Source organism: Elephas maximus, chromosome 9 (genome assembly GCF_024166365.1).
Source record: "Elephas maximus indicus isolate mEleMax1 chromosome 9, mEleMax1 primary haplotype, whole genome shotgun sequence".
Classification (NCBI taxonomy): Eukaryota; Metazoa; Chordata; class Mammalia; order Proboscidea; family Elephantidae; genus Elephas; species Elephas maximus.
The window spans coordinates 91,205,466-91,225,993 of record NC_064827.1 but is presented as its reverse complement, the minus strand read 5'-3'; the positions used below and the strand labels follow the sequence as shown (position 1 = coordinate 91,225,993).

At 36.7% G+C, this 20,528-nt stretch overlaps 1 protein-coding gene and 1 pseudogene across 2 annotated transcripts in view; one reads left to right on the top strand and one right to left on the bottom strand.

The window, feature by feature from the left end:
- Nucleotides 1-20,528, top strand: part of CARNMT1 (carnosine N-methyltransferase 1) — a 45,492-nt gene that overhangs the window by 4,001 nt on the left and 20,963 nt on the right. For both annotated transcript variants that reach the window (XM_049895211.1, XM_049895210.1), the window contains exons 2-3: nt 4,179-4,374; nt 5,202-5,365. In XM_049895211.1, the coding sequence (XP_049751168.1) occupies nt 4,186-4,374; nt 5,202-5,365 (353 nt within the window). In that variant the 5' untranslated portion in view covers nt 4,179-4,185. The remainder of the gene's footprint in view (nt 1-4,178; nt 4,375-5,201; nt 5,366-20,528) is intronic.
- On the bottom strand, nt 6,693-7,029 carry LOC126082600 (BET1 homolog; annotated as a pseudogene).

The following is a 20,528-nucleotide window of genomic DNA, read 5'->3' as shown; positions in this document are numbered from 1 at the left end:
TGCTTTCTTCCTGCAGTCCCCTGAGGAGGTGGCCGCCTGATGCTGAGTTACTTCCGAATCGGAATGTTTGTAAAACGTTCATTTAAGCAACGTTCAATAAGGTTTTTCTTTAAAGGGCCAGATAATAAATATTTAAGGCTCTGAGCGAGGGTCTGAGAGTTTCTGTTATAACTGTTCAACTCTGCCATTGTAGTGAGAAAACAGCCGTAGACTATACGTAAACAAATGGATGTGGCTGTGTACTGATAAAATTCTATTTACAGAAACAGGCCAGGTAGCCATTGGGCCATAGTTTGTAGCGGGGGTGAGGTTATTTGCAGATAGCTTTATGAAGTAGCATCAGAGGACCTGGATTTCTTGATCATAATCAAGAATGGCACTGAGAGAAGAGGCTTTTAGGATGACTCTGGTTTCTGACTTGGGTAGATGTATGGTGCTCGATTCATCATTAAGAGTGATATAGGAGAAGGGGCAAGTTTTTGAGTGAGGTATGTGTTAAGTTTAGATGTGTTGAGTTTTGAGGTGTGGGCAGGCTGTTGTAGGGCACTCAGTACTGGAGAATACCAGGAACGAAGTACTGTGAGTCTGTTTAACCTGTTGGCAATGAATTGTAAACTGCTGCAGTCTTGCTGTCTGTCTAACTTCTAGGTATTAGCTGCCACAGAGCTGCCAGACTCCTGGTGACCCCATGCACAATGGACTGAAATGCTGCCTGGTCCTGTGCTGTCCGCATGATTGGTTGCAGATCAGATCATTGGGACCTGTAGAGTTTTCATTGGCTGATTTTTCACCAGTGGATTGCGAGGACATTCTTCCTAGTCTTTCTTAGCCTGCAAGCTCGTCAGAACCTGTTCAGCAACATGCAAGCCTCTACTGAGAGGGGGTGGTGGCTGCACAACAGGTGATTGAACCCAGGTCTCCTGCATGGAAGGCAAGAAGTCTACCCCTGAAGCAGCAATGCCCCCATTTGCCTAACCACGGCCACTTTAAATAGTTCCCTTTTGTGTACTCTGCTGAGAGGAATGTAAATTGTTACAGTCGTTCGGAAAATCAGTTTGTATCAAGAGCCTTAAAAATGCTTGTCTGTTCTGAACTGATAATTCTACTTCTGGGAATTTGTCGTATTTTTTTCCCTAAAATATAGGCAGATTTTGAACACAAAAGGTATCTAAATGTCCCAAACCAAAATGCCAAACCCCTTGCTGTAGAGTCGATTCCAACTCATAGCGACCTGTAGGACAGTAGAACTGCCCCATACGGTGTCCAAGGAGCGCCTGGTAGATTCGAACTGCTAACCTTCTGGTTAAGCAGCTGTAGCTCTTAACCACTGTGCCACCAGGGTTTCCTCTAAGTGTCCAAAACCCAGTGCCGTCGAGTCAATTCTGACTGATAGTGACCCTAGAGGACAGGATAGAACTGCCGCATAGAGTTTCCAAGGAGTGCCTGGTGGATTTGAACTGATGACCCTTTGATTAGCAGCCGTAGCACTTAACCACTACGCCACCAGGGTTTCCAAAAACCAAACCCACTGCCATCGAGTCGATTCCAACTCACAGCAACCCTGTAGGACAGAGTAGAACTGCCCCATAGAGTTTCCAAGGAGCGCCTGGTGGATTTGAACTGCCAGCCTCGTGGTTGACAGCTGTAGCACTTAACCACTACGCCACCAGGGTTTCCTCTAAATGTCCAGTAGCTGGGAAATAGCTAAGTAAATTTTGGCTGCATAAAATGGAATGGTGAACGGCTATTGTAGACATTACGTTATATTTGAGAACTTTTTTATTCCTGACCTAGGAAAATGCTTATGATAAGAATGAAGAATTACAAGTGCCTTTCAAACTTTAATGTGCTTACAAATCACCTGAGGATCTTATTAAAAGGCGGATTCTAATTCAGTGGGTCTTGGGTGAGACCTGACATTCTGCATTTCTAACCACTTCCAAGTGATCTATTGTTCTGTGTACCACATTTTGAGTAGATGACTCTATCTTCAACAACAGCGACAACAAAACAGATAAATATGCTAGAAAGGTTAGAAGTGGCTGCCTCTGTAAGAGGGATTATTATTAGTAGCCTTTTTTCCCTGAGTGCTTTACATTGCTGTAATTTTCATGTTTTTATTGTGAACATATTATATAAATTAATGTACCTACTATTTTTTGAGCATACTGTGTGTTCAGGCACTGGGCCAAGTGTTGTAGTGTTTTGTTCAGTTTTCAATGAAACCCTATTAAGTAGGCAGAGGAGCATATTGTTACCCACCTCACGAGGTATTAAGGAGAATTTTGCAGAGTAATCTGTGTGAAATGACGTGGTTTAGTGTTTAGCATTTATTAAACTTCAATAAATGGTAGCTGCTATGATCCTCATCAGAATTTCTGTTGTTATATATTGTCTTGTTTTCGTAGATGAGATACTTGGGGCCCAGAGAAAGGAAGTAATTTACCCAGGGTCATACAGCAAATGGCTGGCATAACCTGGATTTCAACCCATATCTGTCTGACTTCAGAGCTCACTCCTACACGGCGTCCAAGGAAAAAAAGCAAAAATCAACACAGCCACTGCCGACTTGATGCCTTCACATTATCCGCACAGCACCCTACCTTCCAAAAAAAAAAAAAAAAAAAACAGTACACACAGAAGCTTCTAAAAACACTCCAGGTTTTTGCTTAAGTTTTGTTAAGGGCTTCTTCTGAACTTCTTTAAACATTACTGTTCAGAAATTAGAAAGTAATTTGGCAGAAGAAGGTTAAAAAAAAATTATTTGGATGAATGGAGAGATTCTGGCACCTAAATGAAAACAATACTTTTTATTTTCCTTAAACATTGAGTAACTGCAAAAGAATGTTTAAAAGAAATAGGCATATATTTGCATATGTGTATGTATAATATGAAAGTGATGTGGCGAACACCCATGGACCTACCCCTCAGCTTTAAAAAAGCACATTATCCTTTCTCTTTTCCTTAAGAAAGACTTGAATTTTCATTCCTTGCATTCCTTTTAGTTTTTCTACATATGTTCAGTGCCTAAAATAATATCTGGTTTAGTTTTATATAAAATGGGATTGTACATTGTGTATTCTTATGCAACTTGCTCTTTTCAACAAATATCTTACGTTCCTGAGTTTTAGCCACGTTATTGTGTGTAACTAAATAATTTCAGTGTATTCTACTGTATAACTAAACAATTTCTTCCTTCAGTCTACTTGTGATTAACTTCCAGGTTTTCTCCAGATTTTTTGTTTCTTATTTCTTGTTGAGCTAAATTTTGTTTATGTTTCTTGGTGCCCATGTGCAAGAGTTTCTTAAGAGCATATCCTGCGTAGAAGTATAATTGCTAGGTCATAGGGCATGTGATAATGTTCAGTTATTTTCTAAAGTGGTATACTAATTTATGCATCCAGCTGTCAGTGTGTATAAATGTTCTAATTATTCCACATTTGCCAGTGTTTTATATTGTCAGGCTTTTAAGTTTTACCCATCCGATTTATGTAAAACTGCATTTCATTGTGAGTGTGTATTTAACTTTTTTAAATGGTGTTCTCTTTTCTGGTCTTATAAATAAATAGTTCCCAAAGTTGCCTTTAAAAGTATCTATAAACTTTCAGAATGCTAATTGTGAGTCTTACATGTAACACCCCATAGAATTTCAATCCTTTAGTTGCTTTTTTTTTTTTTTAATTGCTTACTACTTTTGCAGTACATTAGAGCTTTTATGATATTTTTTTAAAACTCAACTTGGTTGGCTTTTAGTAGTTAACTAGAACATGTTTTGTGTATATTCTTTAGTTTCAAAGCAGCAGTCTGCAGCTTACTGGTGGAGAAATCTAAAATATTCAACTAGTTTTCTGAAAATTTTGTTTGAAAACTGAAATAGAAATAAATGAATTGCACATTAATCCTCTATGTTTTCTTTTTTTCCCCCTTTTAATCGGTGCAGAAGTTCATTTTTATTAGTCATAAACCATTTGTCACTTAGGTGCTTAAGGAAAAAAACTATAATAAAGTAAAAACATGCAAAACTTTCTAAGTTGAAATCCATTTAGGTGGAAGGTTGTTAATGACAGGACAGTAGCCAACATGATCAGGGAATAATTGTACAGAAAGACAACCTTAAAATAAGATTGGCCTGTGATGAGAACTTTTGCCAATTGAAAAAAACACCTTTTATGTTCTAGCACCAGTATGCATGAGCGAGTGCACCGAACAGAAAGGCAGTTTCGATCGCTTCCAGCCAATCAACAGAGACTACTTCCTCACTTTCTTCTTCACTTGGACAAGATCCGGAAATGCATTGACCATAATCAAGGAATACTCCTGACCATTGTGAATGATTGCATACATATGTTTGAAAATAAAGAATATGGAGAAGATGTACGTGAAAGTTCTGTTTGCTTTCATTTTGGGGTTTAACGTCTGTATTTTGAGGTCTTGAGTTTTCCTTCTGGATTCAGTTTTTATAATTTTGCAAAGATCATTTACTCACAGAGCATTTTCACTGAGATGCTCGGTCACATGATTAGGTTTAATAATAGAACAAAATGCCAGAAACTAGATTTGTACACCGTTTTTTTTTTTTTAATGCTACAAATTATTTGCATTTTGATACACTTCACATAGTGTTCTGACTATTCTGGCAATAGGGTTAGTGAGTAAAATGTTTGTAAACAACTTTACTAGCTCTGTAAGATTAATTTCCCTTGCTAAACATTTTTTCAGTATCTTACATCTACTGATACTTATCTTTTACTTTAAGAAATTAATTCCACTTAGAAGTCTCAAGGGACTGGCAATAATGGGAACTGAAGTCCTCTTTTTGTATCCAAAGGATAGACACAGTTGGGCCACTCCAGTTTGAGCCTTTCCATAACTGCCGCTTAAATGACCTGGAGAGGCTTTCTTCCCTCTCCTAGAGAAGATGTTTGGTTCCCATAGCAGCTCAGTTCTGGTCCTCTCTTGAGTAAAAGACTGCCTAATTACATGGTGGTTTTATGATTAATGGACCTTAATCTATTGAGGATTGAGGTGAGACCACCACACTCTTTTCATTTAGGATCTCAAGCTGCACTGAACCCTGGTTGAGGTGAGAGGCTAGTGATATACACACTAATCCACCTATATAGCCTCTTAGTGGCACATCTAACCATATTCAAGATGGGTTGCTTTCTCTGAAGCTAATTGATTTCTGTTTTTTTTAACAGGGGAATGGAAAGATTATGCCAGCATCTACATTTGACATGGATAAGTTAAAATCAACATTGAAACAGTTTGTGAGAGACTGGAGTGAAACTGGGAAAGCAGAGAGGGATGCCTGCTACCAGCCAATCATTAAAGAAATTTTAAAAAATTTTCCAAAAGAGAGATGGTAAATAGTACCTTGTTTTTAACCAGTTTCCATAAGATATAAACATTTTGAGATTCTCTGTAAGACATTTCACGGTCTTGATTCATTTTTATTCCTGTCTGCCTCTGTGTGGGAATTGTATTTCGTATTGGGTGCTTTGTCCACGTAAAGTTGCAAGTTAATATTTTGAGTAATTTTTGCTGTGCTACTTACTGGAAATTAGAAACTAAATAATGAGGTTAGATTAAATGTTCATTATCAGTGATGTCTATCTTCTTAATACCTTGTTTTATGGCAGAGCAGAAAGCTGTAAACTTTTTAATTTTCCTCATTGTGAGATAAGAAAATGAAGGATCTGTGGCTTAGTACAGAGGTTCATAACTTTTTTTGTGCCATGGACCCTTGGGCAGCCTGTTCAAGGATCCCTTTTCAGAATGACATTTTTAAGTGAATGAAATGAAATGCATAGGATTACAAAGAAACCAATTATTTTGAAATATAGTTATCAAAATACTTGAAAAGCAAGTTAGTGATATATGTTGGTTCTTTCATATAGTGCATTAAATAAAATTTAACAAATAATTATAATATGAAAATACTAAATAGTGTATCCTTTATTTTGAGAAACTCAGTAACTGTAATGTGAAAATATACGTGATTTTTATTGGTGATAAAGTTACTGGTCCTGCTAAAACAACTGTTTGTTGCCTGCATTCATAATTGAAAAAGAAACATCAGTTAAAGGTTAATGAAAATTAAAATGTAATTTTTTTCCCAATCCCATTCATGGACCGAGTGAAATCTGTCCACAGACCCCTTGAGCACATGGATCCCAGGTTACGAAATTCTGGCTCAGAGGCTACGTAGTTAAAGAGAACAGCTGGGTGGACAGTTATTCTTAGGTCACTGTTATGTTTTAAAGGATCTTTGTAGAGAGTCTGCTTTTCCTCCTCCCCCTTCCTCATTGATTGTATCTTTGTTTGGGTATATCTTTCTAGAAATTTCAATGTCTGTGTTTTTTTTTTTTTTAATTTTTCACTTATTAATTTAAAACAATTTCAAAATTACAAAAAAGTCTTAAGAATCACACAGAGATATCTCATATACTCATTACTTAAATTCACTGATTTTTGATATTTTGCCACATTCACTTTATTATTTTCTTCGTACCCCATGTGTGTATGATCAAACTACATATACACACAGTTATTTTTTAAACTATTTGAGGGATAGTTTTCATACATCATGTCTTTTTTACTGCTTAATAATTCAGAGTTTATTTCCCGAGAACAACGATGTTTTCTTATAAACTGTGCAGTTATCAAATTGAGGAATTTTTTTTTTACTATCACCTGAGTTTAATAATCCAATAAATGACAAAAAAGACAATGAAAACAGCATCATATAGCACAGCAGCTTGATTTGACTCCCTCTAGATAAAATCTTCAGGTTCCCTGTAGTTTCACCCCAAAATCCAGTTGTAGAATCAGATTGTAAATCCATTTCAGCTAATAATTTATTTTGATTTCTAACTTCATGGCCTATTTCAATGGAGAGAAATTTTATAGCAGTTGCTTTGCGCTCAGACTTTCAGTGAGTCATGTTCTTCACAGGCACTGTATTTACTATGAGCATAGCCATAAATTTCCAGGAGGTACTCCTTTACCCAGGCCTGCACTCCTCATCCTTCCAGAAGAGGGAGGGAAAAGGCTGGAAGGGGGCGGTAGGAAGGAAGGGGCCAGGGAATCACCCGGACCACATCTTCAGCACCAGGGTCTGGCAGAACGACTCCTCCCAAAGTGCCATGACAACGGTGGAGTCCAAACACCACACTGGCTGATCAAATTGAGGGAATTTAATCTTGATGTAATTCTGTCCTCTACAGTCAGTAGTAAAGTATCAAAAGTTATCTCAGTAATGTCTTTCGTCATATTTTTTCCTTCCAGTCTAGAATCCAGCTTAGAATATTGTATTTCATTTAATTGTCATGTGTTTTAGTCTTTTAATTTAGAATAGTTCCATGGACTTTCTTTGTCTTTCATGACATTGGCATTTTTTAAGAATTGAAGTTATTTTATAGAATATTCCTCAGCTTGACATTATCTGATGTTTCTTCATGATGAGATCCAGATTGTATATCCCTAGCCATAATTGATCTTGTGTTCTTCTCTGAGTATCACATCCAGAGACATACAGAGTCTTTAAGCCTGTCATTGACATGCGCTTCATTGATGATGCTAATTTTGATCACTCATTCAAGATGGTATTTAGTTTCTCCATTATGTCACTGTTTTCTCTTCTTGCAATTAATAAGCAATTTCTGAAGCCTCAATTATTTTTAGGCCATGTAAGTAATATCCTGTACCTTATGAGACTTTCTCCTTTAGAATTATCATCACGCATTGATAATTCTTGCACGAACCAATCTTTTTTATGATAGTTGTGGACTGGTGATTTTCAAACCTTTACTGTTTCCACAGTTATCCAGTGGCATGCTATAACATGGAAGAGCCTGCCCTTCTCCCCTGTCTATATGTCTAACTATTAGGGTGGACTCACTGTTTCTGTTTTATTCAATGAGTTATAATCCGTTGTTAGTTGCTGTAGAATTGATTCTGACTCATGGCAACCCCGTGTGTTAAACAGTAGAACTGTTCCGTAGGGCTTTCTTGGCAGTAATCTTAACAGAAGCAGATAGCCAGGCCTTTTCTTCAGTGGTGCCACTGGGTAGGTTCGAACTGCAGTCGTGCTCGAACTGTGCCCCTCAGGGACCTTTATAATCCATTAATGCCATTTTTTTTTTTTTATTAACTTTTATTAAGCTTCAAGTGAACATTTACAAATCCAATCAGTCTGTCACATATAAGTTTACATACATTTTACTCCGTACTCCCACTTGCTCTCCCCCTATTGAGTCAGCCCTTTCAGTCTCTCCTTTCATGACAATTTTGCCGGCTTCCCTCTCTCCCTATCCTCCCATCCCCCCTCCAGACAAGAGTTGCCAACACAGTCTCAAGTGACCACCTGATTTAATTAGCTCACTCTTCATCAGCTTCTCTCTCCCACCCGCTGACCAGTCCCTTTCATGTCTGATGAGTTGTCTTCGGGGATGGTTCCCGTCCTGTGCCAACAGAAGGTCTGGGGAGCATGGCCACCAGGATTCCTCTAGTCTCAGTGAGACCATTAAGTCTGGTCTTTTTATGAGAATTTGGGGTCTGCATCCCACTGATCTCCTGTTCCCTCAGGAGTTCTCTGTTGTGCTCCCTGTCAGGGCAGACATCGATTGTGGCCGTGCACCAACTAGTTTTTCTGGTCTCAGGATGATGTAGGTCTCTGGTTCATGTGGCCCTTTCTGTCTCTTGGGCTCTTAGTTGTCGTGTGACCTTGGTGTTCTTCATTTTCCTTTGCTCCCGGTGGGTTGAGACCAATTGATGCATCTTAGATGGCCGCTTGTTAACATTTAAGACACCAGACGCCATATTTCAAAGTGGGATGCAGAATGTTTTCATAATAGAATTATTTTGCCAATTGACTTAGAAGTCCCCTTAAACCATGTTCCCCAGACTCCCGCCCCTGCTCCGCTGACCTTTGAAGCATTCATTTTATCCCGGAAACTTCTTTGCTTTTGGTCCAGTCCAATTGAGCTGACCTTCCATGTATTGAGTGTTGTCTTTCCCTTCACCCAAAGCAGTTCTTATCTACTGATTAATCAATAAAAAACCCTCTCCCTCCCTCCCCCCTTCGTAACCACAAAAGTATGTGGTTCTTCTCAGTTTTTACTCTTTCTCAAGATCCTATAATAGTGGTCTTATACAATATTTGTCCTTTTGCCTCTGACTGATTTCGCTCAGCATAATGCCTTCCAGGTTCCTCCATGTTATGAAATGTTTCAGAGATTCGTCACTGTTCTTTATCGATGCGTAGTATTCCATTGTGTGAATATACCACAATTTATTTACCCATTCATCCATTGATGGACACCTTGGTTGCTTCCAGCTTTTTGCTATTGTAAACAGAGCTGCAATAAACATGGGTGTGCATATATATCTGTTTGTGTGAAGGCTCTTGTATCTCTAGGGTATATTCCGAGGAGTAGGATTTCTGGGTTGTATGGTAGTTCTATTTCTAACTGTTTAAGATAATGCCAGATAGATTTCCAAAGTGGTTGTACCATTTTACATTCCCACCAGCAGTGTATAAGAGTTCCAATCTCTCCGCAGCCTCTCCAACATTTATTATTTTGTGTTTTTTGGATTAATGCCAGCCTTGTTGGTGTGAGATGGAATCTCATCATAGTTTTAATTTGCATTTCTCTAATGGCTAATGAACGAGAGCATTTTCTCATGTATCTGTTGACTGCCTGAATATCTTCTTTAGTGAAATGTGTGTTCATATCCTTTGCCCGCTTCTTGATTGGGTTGTTTGTCTTTTTGTGGTTGAGTTTTGACAGAATCATGTAGATTTTAGAGATCAGGCGCTGGTCTGAGATGTCATAGCTGAATATTCTTTCCCAGTCTGTAGGTGGTCTTTTTACTCTTTTGGTGAAGTCTTTAGATGAGCATAGGTGTTTGATTTTTAGGAGCTCCCAGTCATCGGGTTTCTCTTCATCATTTTTGGTAATGTTTTGTATTCTGTTTATGCCTTGTATTAGGGCTTCTAGGGTTGTCCCTGTTTTTTCTTCCATGATCTTTATCGTTTTAGTCTTTATGTTTAGGTCTTTGATCCACTTGGAGTTAGTTTTTGTGCATGGTGTGAGGTATGGGTCCTGTTTCATTCTTTTGCATTAATGCCATTTTTTAAATTTTCTCGTATATTCAAATTGCCTCAGAATTGGTCAGCAGGGGTCCCGTCTTGTCATATGTCTTTTAACTGGGGTGGAGTGTTACTTATTTATTTAATTATTTTTCGTTTTTTTGATAGCAAAATTTAGCATCGTTTGCATCTGATCTTGAGTCGTAGTTAGAAAGTCTTCACAGTCACATTATAGATGGATATGCCATGTTTCTCTTTTTTACTTTTAGATTTCTGTCAGAAGACTCAAATCTAGTTGGTACTTTAATATGCTTTTATGGTATTCCATTGTACAAATATGCCATAATTAACTCAGTCTGTGCGCTATTGATGGACGATCATACCTAACCATATCTAAGATTTTGTTTAAAGAAACAGTATGTATTTGAGTAACTGTATCTGGCAAGAGCATGTGCCTTATAAATTTCAGTATTACCAAGTTACCCTCTCTGGATTTTAGGAGTTAAATGACTTTTATACAGTGTGTGAAATTTTTTGTTTCCTTGGGGACATTTAAATTTGATATTCCCATTTGTTCTTGGTCCATAAAGTTTGTAGATTCCAAAATGAAATGGGAAGCTCTGCAGTTTATTTTTGGAAATAATGCTTAACATGCTAGGAGCTTTTGTATATGTGAATTGTTACTTAGTGCTCAGAAAAATTCTGTGAAATACGTGTTCTAACTATTTTTATGAATGAGGAGCCTTTGCTCAAGAAATTAAATAATCTTTTGTCCAGCATCACAGAGCATGTAAAGTTCAGATCCCAAAGGCTTTATATTACTGTACCTTATAAGTCAACATTCTCACTTTTTAAATGGATTACTTTCAGTAAGTTCAGTTGTGAATTGCTTTGAAGATAAAATGATAAAAAGAAATAATGTGGTTAGGGTTGCAGAAGCCAACTTGATATGTAATCCATTTATTGTTGTGAGCTGACGTTGAGTTGGCCCAGACACATGGCGACCCATGCACAGTGAGGTCAGACCGTCGGGTTTTCACTGGCTTCTTTTTGGACGTAGATCACTAGGCCTTCCTTCCAATACACCAATAATATTAGTATATAATACTAGTATAGTAGTAGGTAGAAGTTGAATGAAAAAAAACCAAACCTATTGGCGTTGAGTCGATTCTGTCTCATAGTGACCCTATAGGAGAGAGTAGAGCTGTCCCATAGGGTTTCCAAGGAATGGCTGGTGAATTCAAACTGTTGGCTATTTGGCTAGCAGACGAGCTCCTAATCTCTGAGCCAACAGGGCTCCAGAAGTTGCGTAGCACTATAGTAATAGTTATGGGTTACATTTGCTTATTTGGGCTGGTCTTGGAACCAAATCACTAATGCAGCATTGTTCTGTGGGAAAATGATTGGCATTTTGTCTAAAGGAAATGGATTTCTCCATTGGTTCTCCTCTCTTTTTTTTTTTCTTTGCAAGTCAGGAGATCTACAGTGAAAGTAAATTTGAAAATTGATAAGCTCATCTTTGCCTACTGGTATAAGCCTGTAGTTGATTACGTGTTGCTTATAAAGTAGGAGACCATGTGAAATGTTTTGGTAGAATGTTAGTCAGTGTTGGATTTAGGACAATGGTAAATATTTCCATTGTAGAATGAGTTTGTTGAATATAAAAATAAATCTGAAATTTGTCGGACTTTTATTATTGTCCTATGATGTAAAGTTTTAGTAGTCAATTTTTAAGTTTGGCATTACGCCATAACAGTTTTTCAGCACTGTTTGCTCCTTGTTTTCTTTTGAGGTCAGTAAGTAACTATACTACTTAGGCTCACGTTCAGAATGTTCCCTTATACCTCTTCTCACTCAATGCTGTCTTCCATGAAACAACCAGTTTTCTCATTTCTGTCATCATAGATATTTTTCCTGTTCTAGGACTTCATGTAAATGTAGTTATTCAGTATGTCCATTTCGGTGTGTGTGATTTATCCATATTGTGGTAAGTGTCAGTGGTTCGTTCCTTTTTATTGCTGAGTAGTATTCTTAGTACAAATGTAACAATGTAACACACTTGCTCTGTTTTCTTGTTGATGGTCAGGAGGCTTCTAGTTTTTAACTATTCTGGATAAAGCTGCTGTGAACATCCACATACACACGTTTTTGTGGACATGTATTTTCATTTCTTTTGGATAAATTGTTAGAAGTAAAATTGTTGGCCTAAATAGTAGGTATATGTTTAGTTTTACAAGAAACTGCCAGGTTTTTCTAAAGTGGTTATACTACTTTATAATGTTGCTGTTGGGTGCTATCAAGTCAGATCCGACTCATAGCCCCATGTGACAGAAAATCATAAGGTTTTCACTGGCCCGTTTTTTCAGAAGTAGACTGCCAGGTTCTTTTTCCTAGTCTGTGTTAGTCTAGAAGCTCTGCTGAAACCTGACCACCAAGGGTGACCCTGCTGGCATAGCTTCCAACATCACAGTAACATGCAAGCCACGACAATACAACAAACTGACAGACATGATACCACTTTATACTCCTACCAAAAATTTTAGTTTTTCCCCATCCTCACCAATATTTAGTGGCATCAGTCTTTTTTATATTAGCCATTCTTGTAGGTTTGTATTGGTAGGTGATTAATTCATATTTCGCTGATGACTTGTGGTGTTGAGTATACTTTCTTTTATGTGCTTATTGGACATCACTCGTCTTCCTTTATAAAACGTTAACATCTTTTGGCCATTTTTTTCTTTTACTTAGTCTTTTATTGTTGAGTTGTAGATGTTTATACATTCTGGATACAAGTTCTTTAATCTTGATAAATATAATTTATCAATACATTCTTTTTTGTTTTTTTAATTGTGCTTTAGGTGAAACTTTACAGCTCAGGTTAGTTTCTTATACAAAAATTTATACACACGTTGTTGTGTGACCCTATTTGCTATCCCTTTAACGAGACCACATATTCCTCCTTTCCACCCCAGTATGTTCTTTTATCATTATTCTTTGTTAGCTAAGAAATCTTTGCCTTATCTTTTCTTCTAAAAGCTGTATTGCTTTGGCTGTTACACTTGTATCATCCAGCTCTGATTAATTCTGTCATATGGTATTGAGTAGGGATCAGGCTCATTTTTTCCCATATGGATATTAAATTTTTTGATAAAAAGATTTTACTTTCCTCCATTGAAGTGCTTTGGTACCTTTGTTGAAAATCAGTGAGCCATATATGTGTTGGGTATGTTTGTGGTCTGAATTCCTTTGCTGTTCATTAGAACTTCAGGCAGTGATGGAAGTGTGTATCTGTGCACTTCAGTATGGAAGTCACTACTCACATGTTGCTGTTGAACATTTGAAATGTGGCTAGTGCAAACCAAGTAACTGAATTTTCTTTTGTTGTACTTTAGATGAAGGTTTACAGAGCAAACTAGTTTTTCATTAAACAATACAAATTGTTTTGTGACACTGGATACCACCCCCACAACATGTCAGTACCCTCCGCTTCTCGACCTTGGGTTCCCTGTTACCGGCTTTCCTGTCCCCTCCTGCCTTATCATCCTTTGCCCCGGGCTGGTGTGCCCATTTAGTCTCGTTTTGTTTTATGGCCCTGTTAAATCTTTGGCTGAAGGGTGAGCCTCAGGAGTGACTTCATTACTGAGCTAAAAAGGTATCCGGGGCCATACTCTTGGAGTTTCTCCAGTCTTTGTCAGACCAGTAATTCTGGTCTCTTTTTTTTCTTTTTTTTAAGTCAGATTTTTGTTCTACGTTTTTGTCCATCTCTGTCCAGGACCCTCTATTATGATCCCTGTCAGAACAGTGGGTGATGGTAGCCAGGCACCATCTAGTTGTGCTGGACTCAGTCTGGTGGAGGCTGTGATAATTGTGGTCCATTAGTCCTGTGCACTGATCTTTTCTTTGTGTCTTTGGTTCTCTTCATTCTCCCTTGCTCTTGATGGAGTGAGATGAGTGGAGTATCTTGAATGGCCTCTTACAAGCTTTTAAGACCCCAGACTCAAAGTAACTGAATTTTTTATTTTAGTTATTTTAAGTTTAAATAGCCACATGTGGCTAGTGGCTAACATTTTTGGACAGTGCAGCTCTGTTCTGTTTTATGTTTGTTTACCTATCTTTATGCCAATACCACACTTAGTTTATTATTGTAGCTGTATAGTAAATACAAAAGTCAGGTAGAGGTTTGCTCTTCTTTTTCAAAACTGCTGGGGCTATTTCCGTATAAATGTTAGTATCATCTTGTCAGTTTCTGCAAAGCCTGCTAGAATTTTTACTGGGATTACATTTACTCTCTAGATTAATTTGGGTGAAAATCGACATTTTAATATTGAATTTTCTCATCCATGAATATGGTATAGGTCTCCATTCATTAAGTCATTTTAAAATTTCTCTCACGTTTTGCTATTTTCAGTGTAGAGATTTTGTTGGTCTTTTGTTAAATTTATTCTTAAATGTATTTTGACTCTAAGTGAAGTTATTTTTCCTATAGTTTTTTTTAGCTTTAACTTAATTACGCGCATACTGTACACACACAGGGGGCCCTGGTAGTGTAGTGGTTAAGAGCTACAGCTGCTAACTAAAAGGTTGGCGGTTGAATCCGCCAGCTGCTCCTTGGAAGCTCTGTGGGGCAGTTTTACTCTGCCCTATAGGGTCATTATGGGTTGGAATCAACTTGACAGCAACAGGTTTGGTCTTTTTGGTTTGGTGTACATACACACACACTTATATATATGATATATTGACACTTTTATGATTATAAAGTGTCTGTCTTTGTCTTTGATTATACTTCTTGTCTTGATGTCTTACTTTGTCTGATAATAATGTAGCTACTTTAGTTTTCTTGATTTCTGTTTCTGTGGTATATCCTTTTTCATCCTTTGCCTTTCAGCCTGTTTGTGTTTTTCTTTTTTAAGTGTGTCTCTTATATACAGATCTTGATGTGTTAACCATTTTGATGCTTTTTCCTTTTTAATTAGAGTGTGGAAACAGTGTATGTTTAACATAATTATTGATATGGTTGGATTTGGGTCTGTCGTTTTTTATTTACTGTTTATGTCATCTGTTTTTCTTTTTTCCTGTTCTTCTTTTCCTATCTTTTATTCAGATTTACCAATGATTTTAATATGGCGAAGCACTTGGCTTCCAACTGAAAGGTCGGCAGTTTGATCCCACCAGCAGCTTCCATAAGATAAAAGACCTGGTGATCTGCTCCTGTAAATATTACAGCTTAGGAAACCCTATGGGGCACTTCTACTCTGTCCTATAGGCTTGCTAGGAGTTGGAATCAACTTGTCAGCACACAACGACATTGGCTTTTTAACTATACCTCTTTATATCATTTTTTAGTGGTTGCAGTGGAGTTTATGCATCTTCAACAAATCAGTTTACTTAGAGTCAATATTGTATTACTTCATGTAAAATATAGGAACATGGCAGCAGTATAGTATAGTACCACTTACCCTCCTTAGTCATTTATGCTGTTGTTTCTAATATATTACACCTGTATTTGTTATAAATCTCACTATATGGTGTTCCAGTTTTTTGCTTTGAACGCCTCTGTTTCGTGAAGAAATAAATATACACGCTCTCCTCATTTGTCAACATGGCTGGGTTCCAAAGACTAAGTCATTATGCCAAATCCCTGTAATGGGGAAACGGAGAATGACCACATCAGATCACAAAATAGAGGGATGACGGCATCATTACATAACTGCCATATTATATCATTACATAACTGCCAAATTACATCATTACTGCCAAATTGGATCATTATGTAACTGCCAAATCACATCTTTACATAACTGCCAAACTACTGAGAATCGTGGCCCAGCCAAGTTGACATATACCTGTAACCATCAAAACCAGTACCTTGGTGTTTGTTACTGCCAGACATACGATGTTACTTTGCAAAATAGTCGGAAAGCAGATTTTGTTCTTACTATTGCCATTAATGCAAAATGTCGGATAATGAGATAGTTGATAAGTGAGGAGGTATAAAGTCTTTTACATTTATCCACCTATTTACTATTTCCAGTCATCTTCATTCATTGCTGTAGATCCAGGTTACTTTTTGGCATCACCTACTTTCAACCTGAAAAACTTCTTTAGCATTTGTTTTAGTGTAGGTCTAGTGTTGTTGTATTTCCTCAGTTATTATTTATATGAAAATGTCTTTAGTGTTCTTCACTTTTAAGAAGATAATTTTATTAGATACACAGTTTTGCTTTCAGAATTTTTTTTTCCTTTCAGCACTTTAAAATGCTATTCCATTATCTTCTGACCTTAGTTGTTCTGATGAGAAGTCAATAGTCATTAAATATTATTGTTCACTCTATGTCTTTTTTCTTTTTTTCTCTGCCTGCTTTCGAGATTCTTTATCTTTGGATTTCAGCAATTTGACTATGGAGTGCCTAGGTGTGCTTTTCTCAGTATTTATCCTGCTTTTGGTTGGGGAGCTTTTTATATTTGTGATTTGATGCTTTTCACTGAATTTGGGAAGTTTTCAGGCATTATTGCTTCGGAATATTTCTGTATACTTCATTCTCTTTTTTTCTCTCCTTTTCTTTCTTCCTGGGTCTCAAGTTACGTATATGTTAAAAAAAAAAAAAAGTTAGACCCCTGATAATACCCCACAGGTTTCTGAGTCCCTGTTCATTTTTTTTTCCAGTTTTTTTTCCTCATCTTAAGACTGAGTTCTAGAAAGTAGAAACTCTGTTGATCTGTCTTCAGTTTCTCTGAGTCTTTCCTCTGCTACCTTCAGTTTTCTATTATTCATTAAATTATTGATTCATGTACTTTTCAACTGTAGAATTTTCACTTGTTATTTTTTATAGTTTCTATGTACCAGTTCATGATCCATTCATTCATTATACATATACAGTTCTTAAATTCTTTGGACTTATTTATAAAATAGCTCCCTAAAATCTTTGTTTGCTAGTTGTAATATCTACATCATCCTGTGGTAGGTTTCTATTGATTACTTTTTTTTCCTAGCACATGGGTCACATTTTCTTGCTTTTTTTTGTGGCCAGTGATTTTTTTTTTTTACTTGGATACTGGACATTACGTATAGAGTGGACTCTGTTGTGTTACTCAGAGGAGTAAGTTTTATTCTAATCGGTGGTTCACTTGGCCTGACTCAGAATCCAAACTGTCTCCCTGGTGATGGGCCACAGACTGAAAACCTGCTTTAGTTAGTCTTTCAGCTTCCAGGTGCTGCTTTTTTGCTGAGCTCTTCGGGGAAGATCTTTGCAACATTAGAAATACTTGAACTCACACGTAAAATTGGAAGCATTGTTGAACATACTATTATTCCAAACATGTTATCAGGCTTCTGCTTATTTCTGCGTGTTCAAATATCTGATGTACAATTTTCAGAAGTAGCATAGTTAATAATTCTATCTTTTGTTCTTCTGCTCTACAGATATAATTTAGGAAGAAGTTTTTTAGTAACATCTTCTAGAGAGAAGTTTATTCATAGGTTTCATAGCTAGGCAAACTTCGGGTACTGAAAATGCTTGACCATTTATTGTACTCATTTTACCAATCTTCTTCTTACATTTTTAGCATGTATAAACTTATTAATTCATTTTTATTCAGTTTTATTAATGAGAACACAGTTTATGTTTGGAGTTGCTAATTTTTTATATAACACTCTGTTCCTCATGCTCTTTATATTCTTTACCATGTCTGGATTGAAGATTGTCACAGATGAGATGTGTGAACTTTTCTTTTTACTACGAAATATTGAAGTGGCAACACTGACAGTATGCTCTTAGTTTTTCTTTATATGAATAATTTCTCAGTCTTTTTTTTTTTTTGAAGACTTGTGACTTAATTTAGAATAACTAAAAATTACGTAGTTCTTAAATACTGTTTTATTTACTTCTATAAATGCTAGTACGGGTTATTTTGATAATTTCTATGAATGGCAGTACACCAAATATCCTACAAATATTAGATTTATGATATAATTTAGTCTTTTATTTTTTCATAGTTTTTATAAGTATTTTAAGTTTTAAATGAATTTTTATAAACACTTTCTTCAGAAAACCAGTAAAAACTCAAACCCATGGCCAATGAGTCAATTTCAACTCATAGTGACCCTACAGGACAGAGCAGAACTGCCTCATTGGAGCAGCTGGTGGATTTGAACTGCTGACTTTTTGTTGTTAGCAGCTGTAGCTCACCATAGCTCTTAGCCACTGCACCATCACGGTTCCTGATATCCTTTTGAAGTTTCTAAGTGGTGCTTTCTCTCAGTGCGTATATTCATTGCTCTACTCTATACAGCAGTGAATAGTTAGCTTAGTTAATTGCTTCAATAAACAAAAAGTTCAGGTAGCCCTCAAAATTCAGTGTATCTGTGTTTCTGAAAAAAATAGGCTGTGAGGTAAGATTCTTAATAACAGGAACATACCAAAGCTCAGGTGAATTCGGAAGACCAGTTGCCAGATGCTTATGTTAGCATCATTTCTAGCACCTTAAACATGTTTTTGTTCATACTCAATAATGATAGAATCATGCTGTTCACCATGTATCTAATTAACATAATAATATCCGTAATCCTAAAAGTGCACATCACTGTTACGGGTATTTAATGACTCCCAAGACCCACTGCTATAGAGTCGATTCCAACTCATAGCAACCCTATAGGACAGAGTAGAACTGCCCCATAGAGTTTCCAAGGAGGACCCGGTGGATTCGAATTGCCGACCTTTTAGTTAGCAGCTGTACCTCTTAACCGCTACGCCAGCAGGGTTTCCTAAACAAACCTGTTATTTGACTGCTGCTATTACTATTACTTTTACTTAGAATAGTAATTGTAGAATGTAGGCTTATGAAAAAAGGATGAATTAACTCTTAATGGTTTTTATAAGGTTGTTTTAAAAATAAAAGGATAATTTAAAAAACTTTTGGAATAGGTAAAACATCTTACAGGGTTCAAATTTAAAAGGTTTCAAGGATTATATTGTCTTTTTCCCATTTCTTTTTCCCAGTCACCCTATTCTCTTACTCAAAGCAGTGAATGTTGTTTCTTGTATATCCTTCCAAGGATATTTTATGCAGATATAAGTAAAGTGTATGTGTGTATTTTTTATACAAATGAGAACATATTATACTCACATACTTTATAACATATTTGGCAAATTGTTTTATATCAGGACAAAAAAAGCTTCATACTTTTTTTATAACTACATTGTTCTGATAGACTGGAATACTCATAGAGAACGTTTTCTGGGGGGATGTTTTTTGCAGTGTTGGATGTACGCTGTCAGTTTAGGAACTCGGCCCTGTCTGTACAGTGACACAGAGACTTGACTTGATATGTTTATGGATTATTGTTCTTTGGAGATTTTTATTATTGGAATAGTTATCCTGCTTGGACTACTTCTGAGATTTCATAGTTTACTTTTCAGTCTTCTTTGGGGAATGCCTTGCTCAGATATGATTATCTAGTTAACTTTTTCCATTCAGTTTTAGTATTCATTAGTTTTAAATATAGGTATAATGGTGGGCAAGATATATATAAACCCTAATTGAAGTGCACTGTAACACTTATCTAATTCTTTTTGCCATTTTTAGACTCTGGAAAAATTACGTATTTCTTCGTATATCAGTTGTTTTACTTGTTTAATTTAGATTGGTTTCCTTATAGTAGATAAGATGGACTATCAAAAAAATAAAAGCTAGTAAAATATAGCAAAGGCCATATCTGTATTAAAAGTTACAGCTTTGCCTTTTAAAAATAAAGAAAACCCAGGACCTTGAAGTTCCCTTGGGAAAAGGGATGTTAATTGTTGCCCTTCATAATCCAAGTTGGTTCTCAGTAAGTTCAGGTCAGCTTTGGGTCTTATGTGAATTTCCAGTGTTTTGGTTGTGCCATAATAAATAAGCACATGGGGATTTTACGTCTTTACCTTGAGGCTGGTTTTGACTCAAACTTATGTCAGCTAGTCTTTTGATGGTCTGTGTTCTTTTCTTTTCAAAATTTCAGTAAAGGCCTTTTCTAACTGAACTGTCTGTAAATGATATACTTACTGAAATGTGAAGAATTAACTATATTTGTAATCACTGAAATAATTTTCATGTGAAAACACATTTGTCTTATCAGTTTGTCCAATTTGTCCTGACTTAGAACCCTGATATGCCTGATCTTGGAAGCAAGAGCTGGAAACCCTGGTGGCGTAGTGGATAAGTGCTATAGCTGCTAACCAAAGGGTTGGCAGTTCGAATCCACCAGGTGCTCCTTGGAGACTCATGGGGCAGCTCTACCCTGTCATATAGGGTCGCTATGAGTCGGAATCAACTCGATGGCACTGGGTTTTTTGGGGAAGCACAAACAGCTTTGAATCCACAGATTGATTTAATTCTATAACAGGGTGTATTTGTTAATTAAGAATATGCCATTTTAATTGTTCTGAACATCAGATAC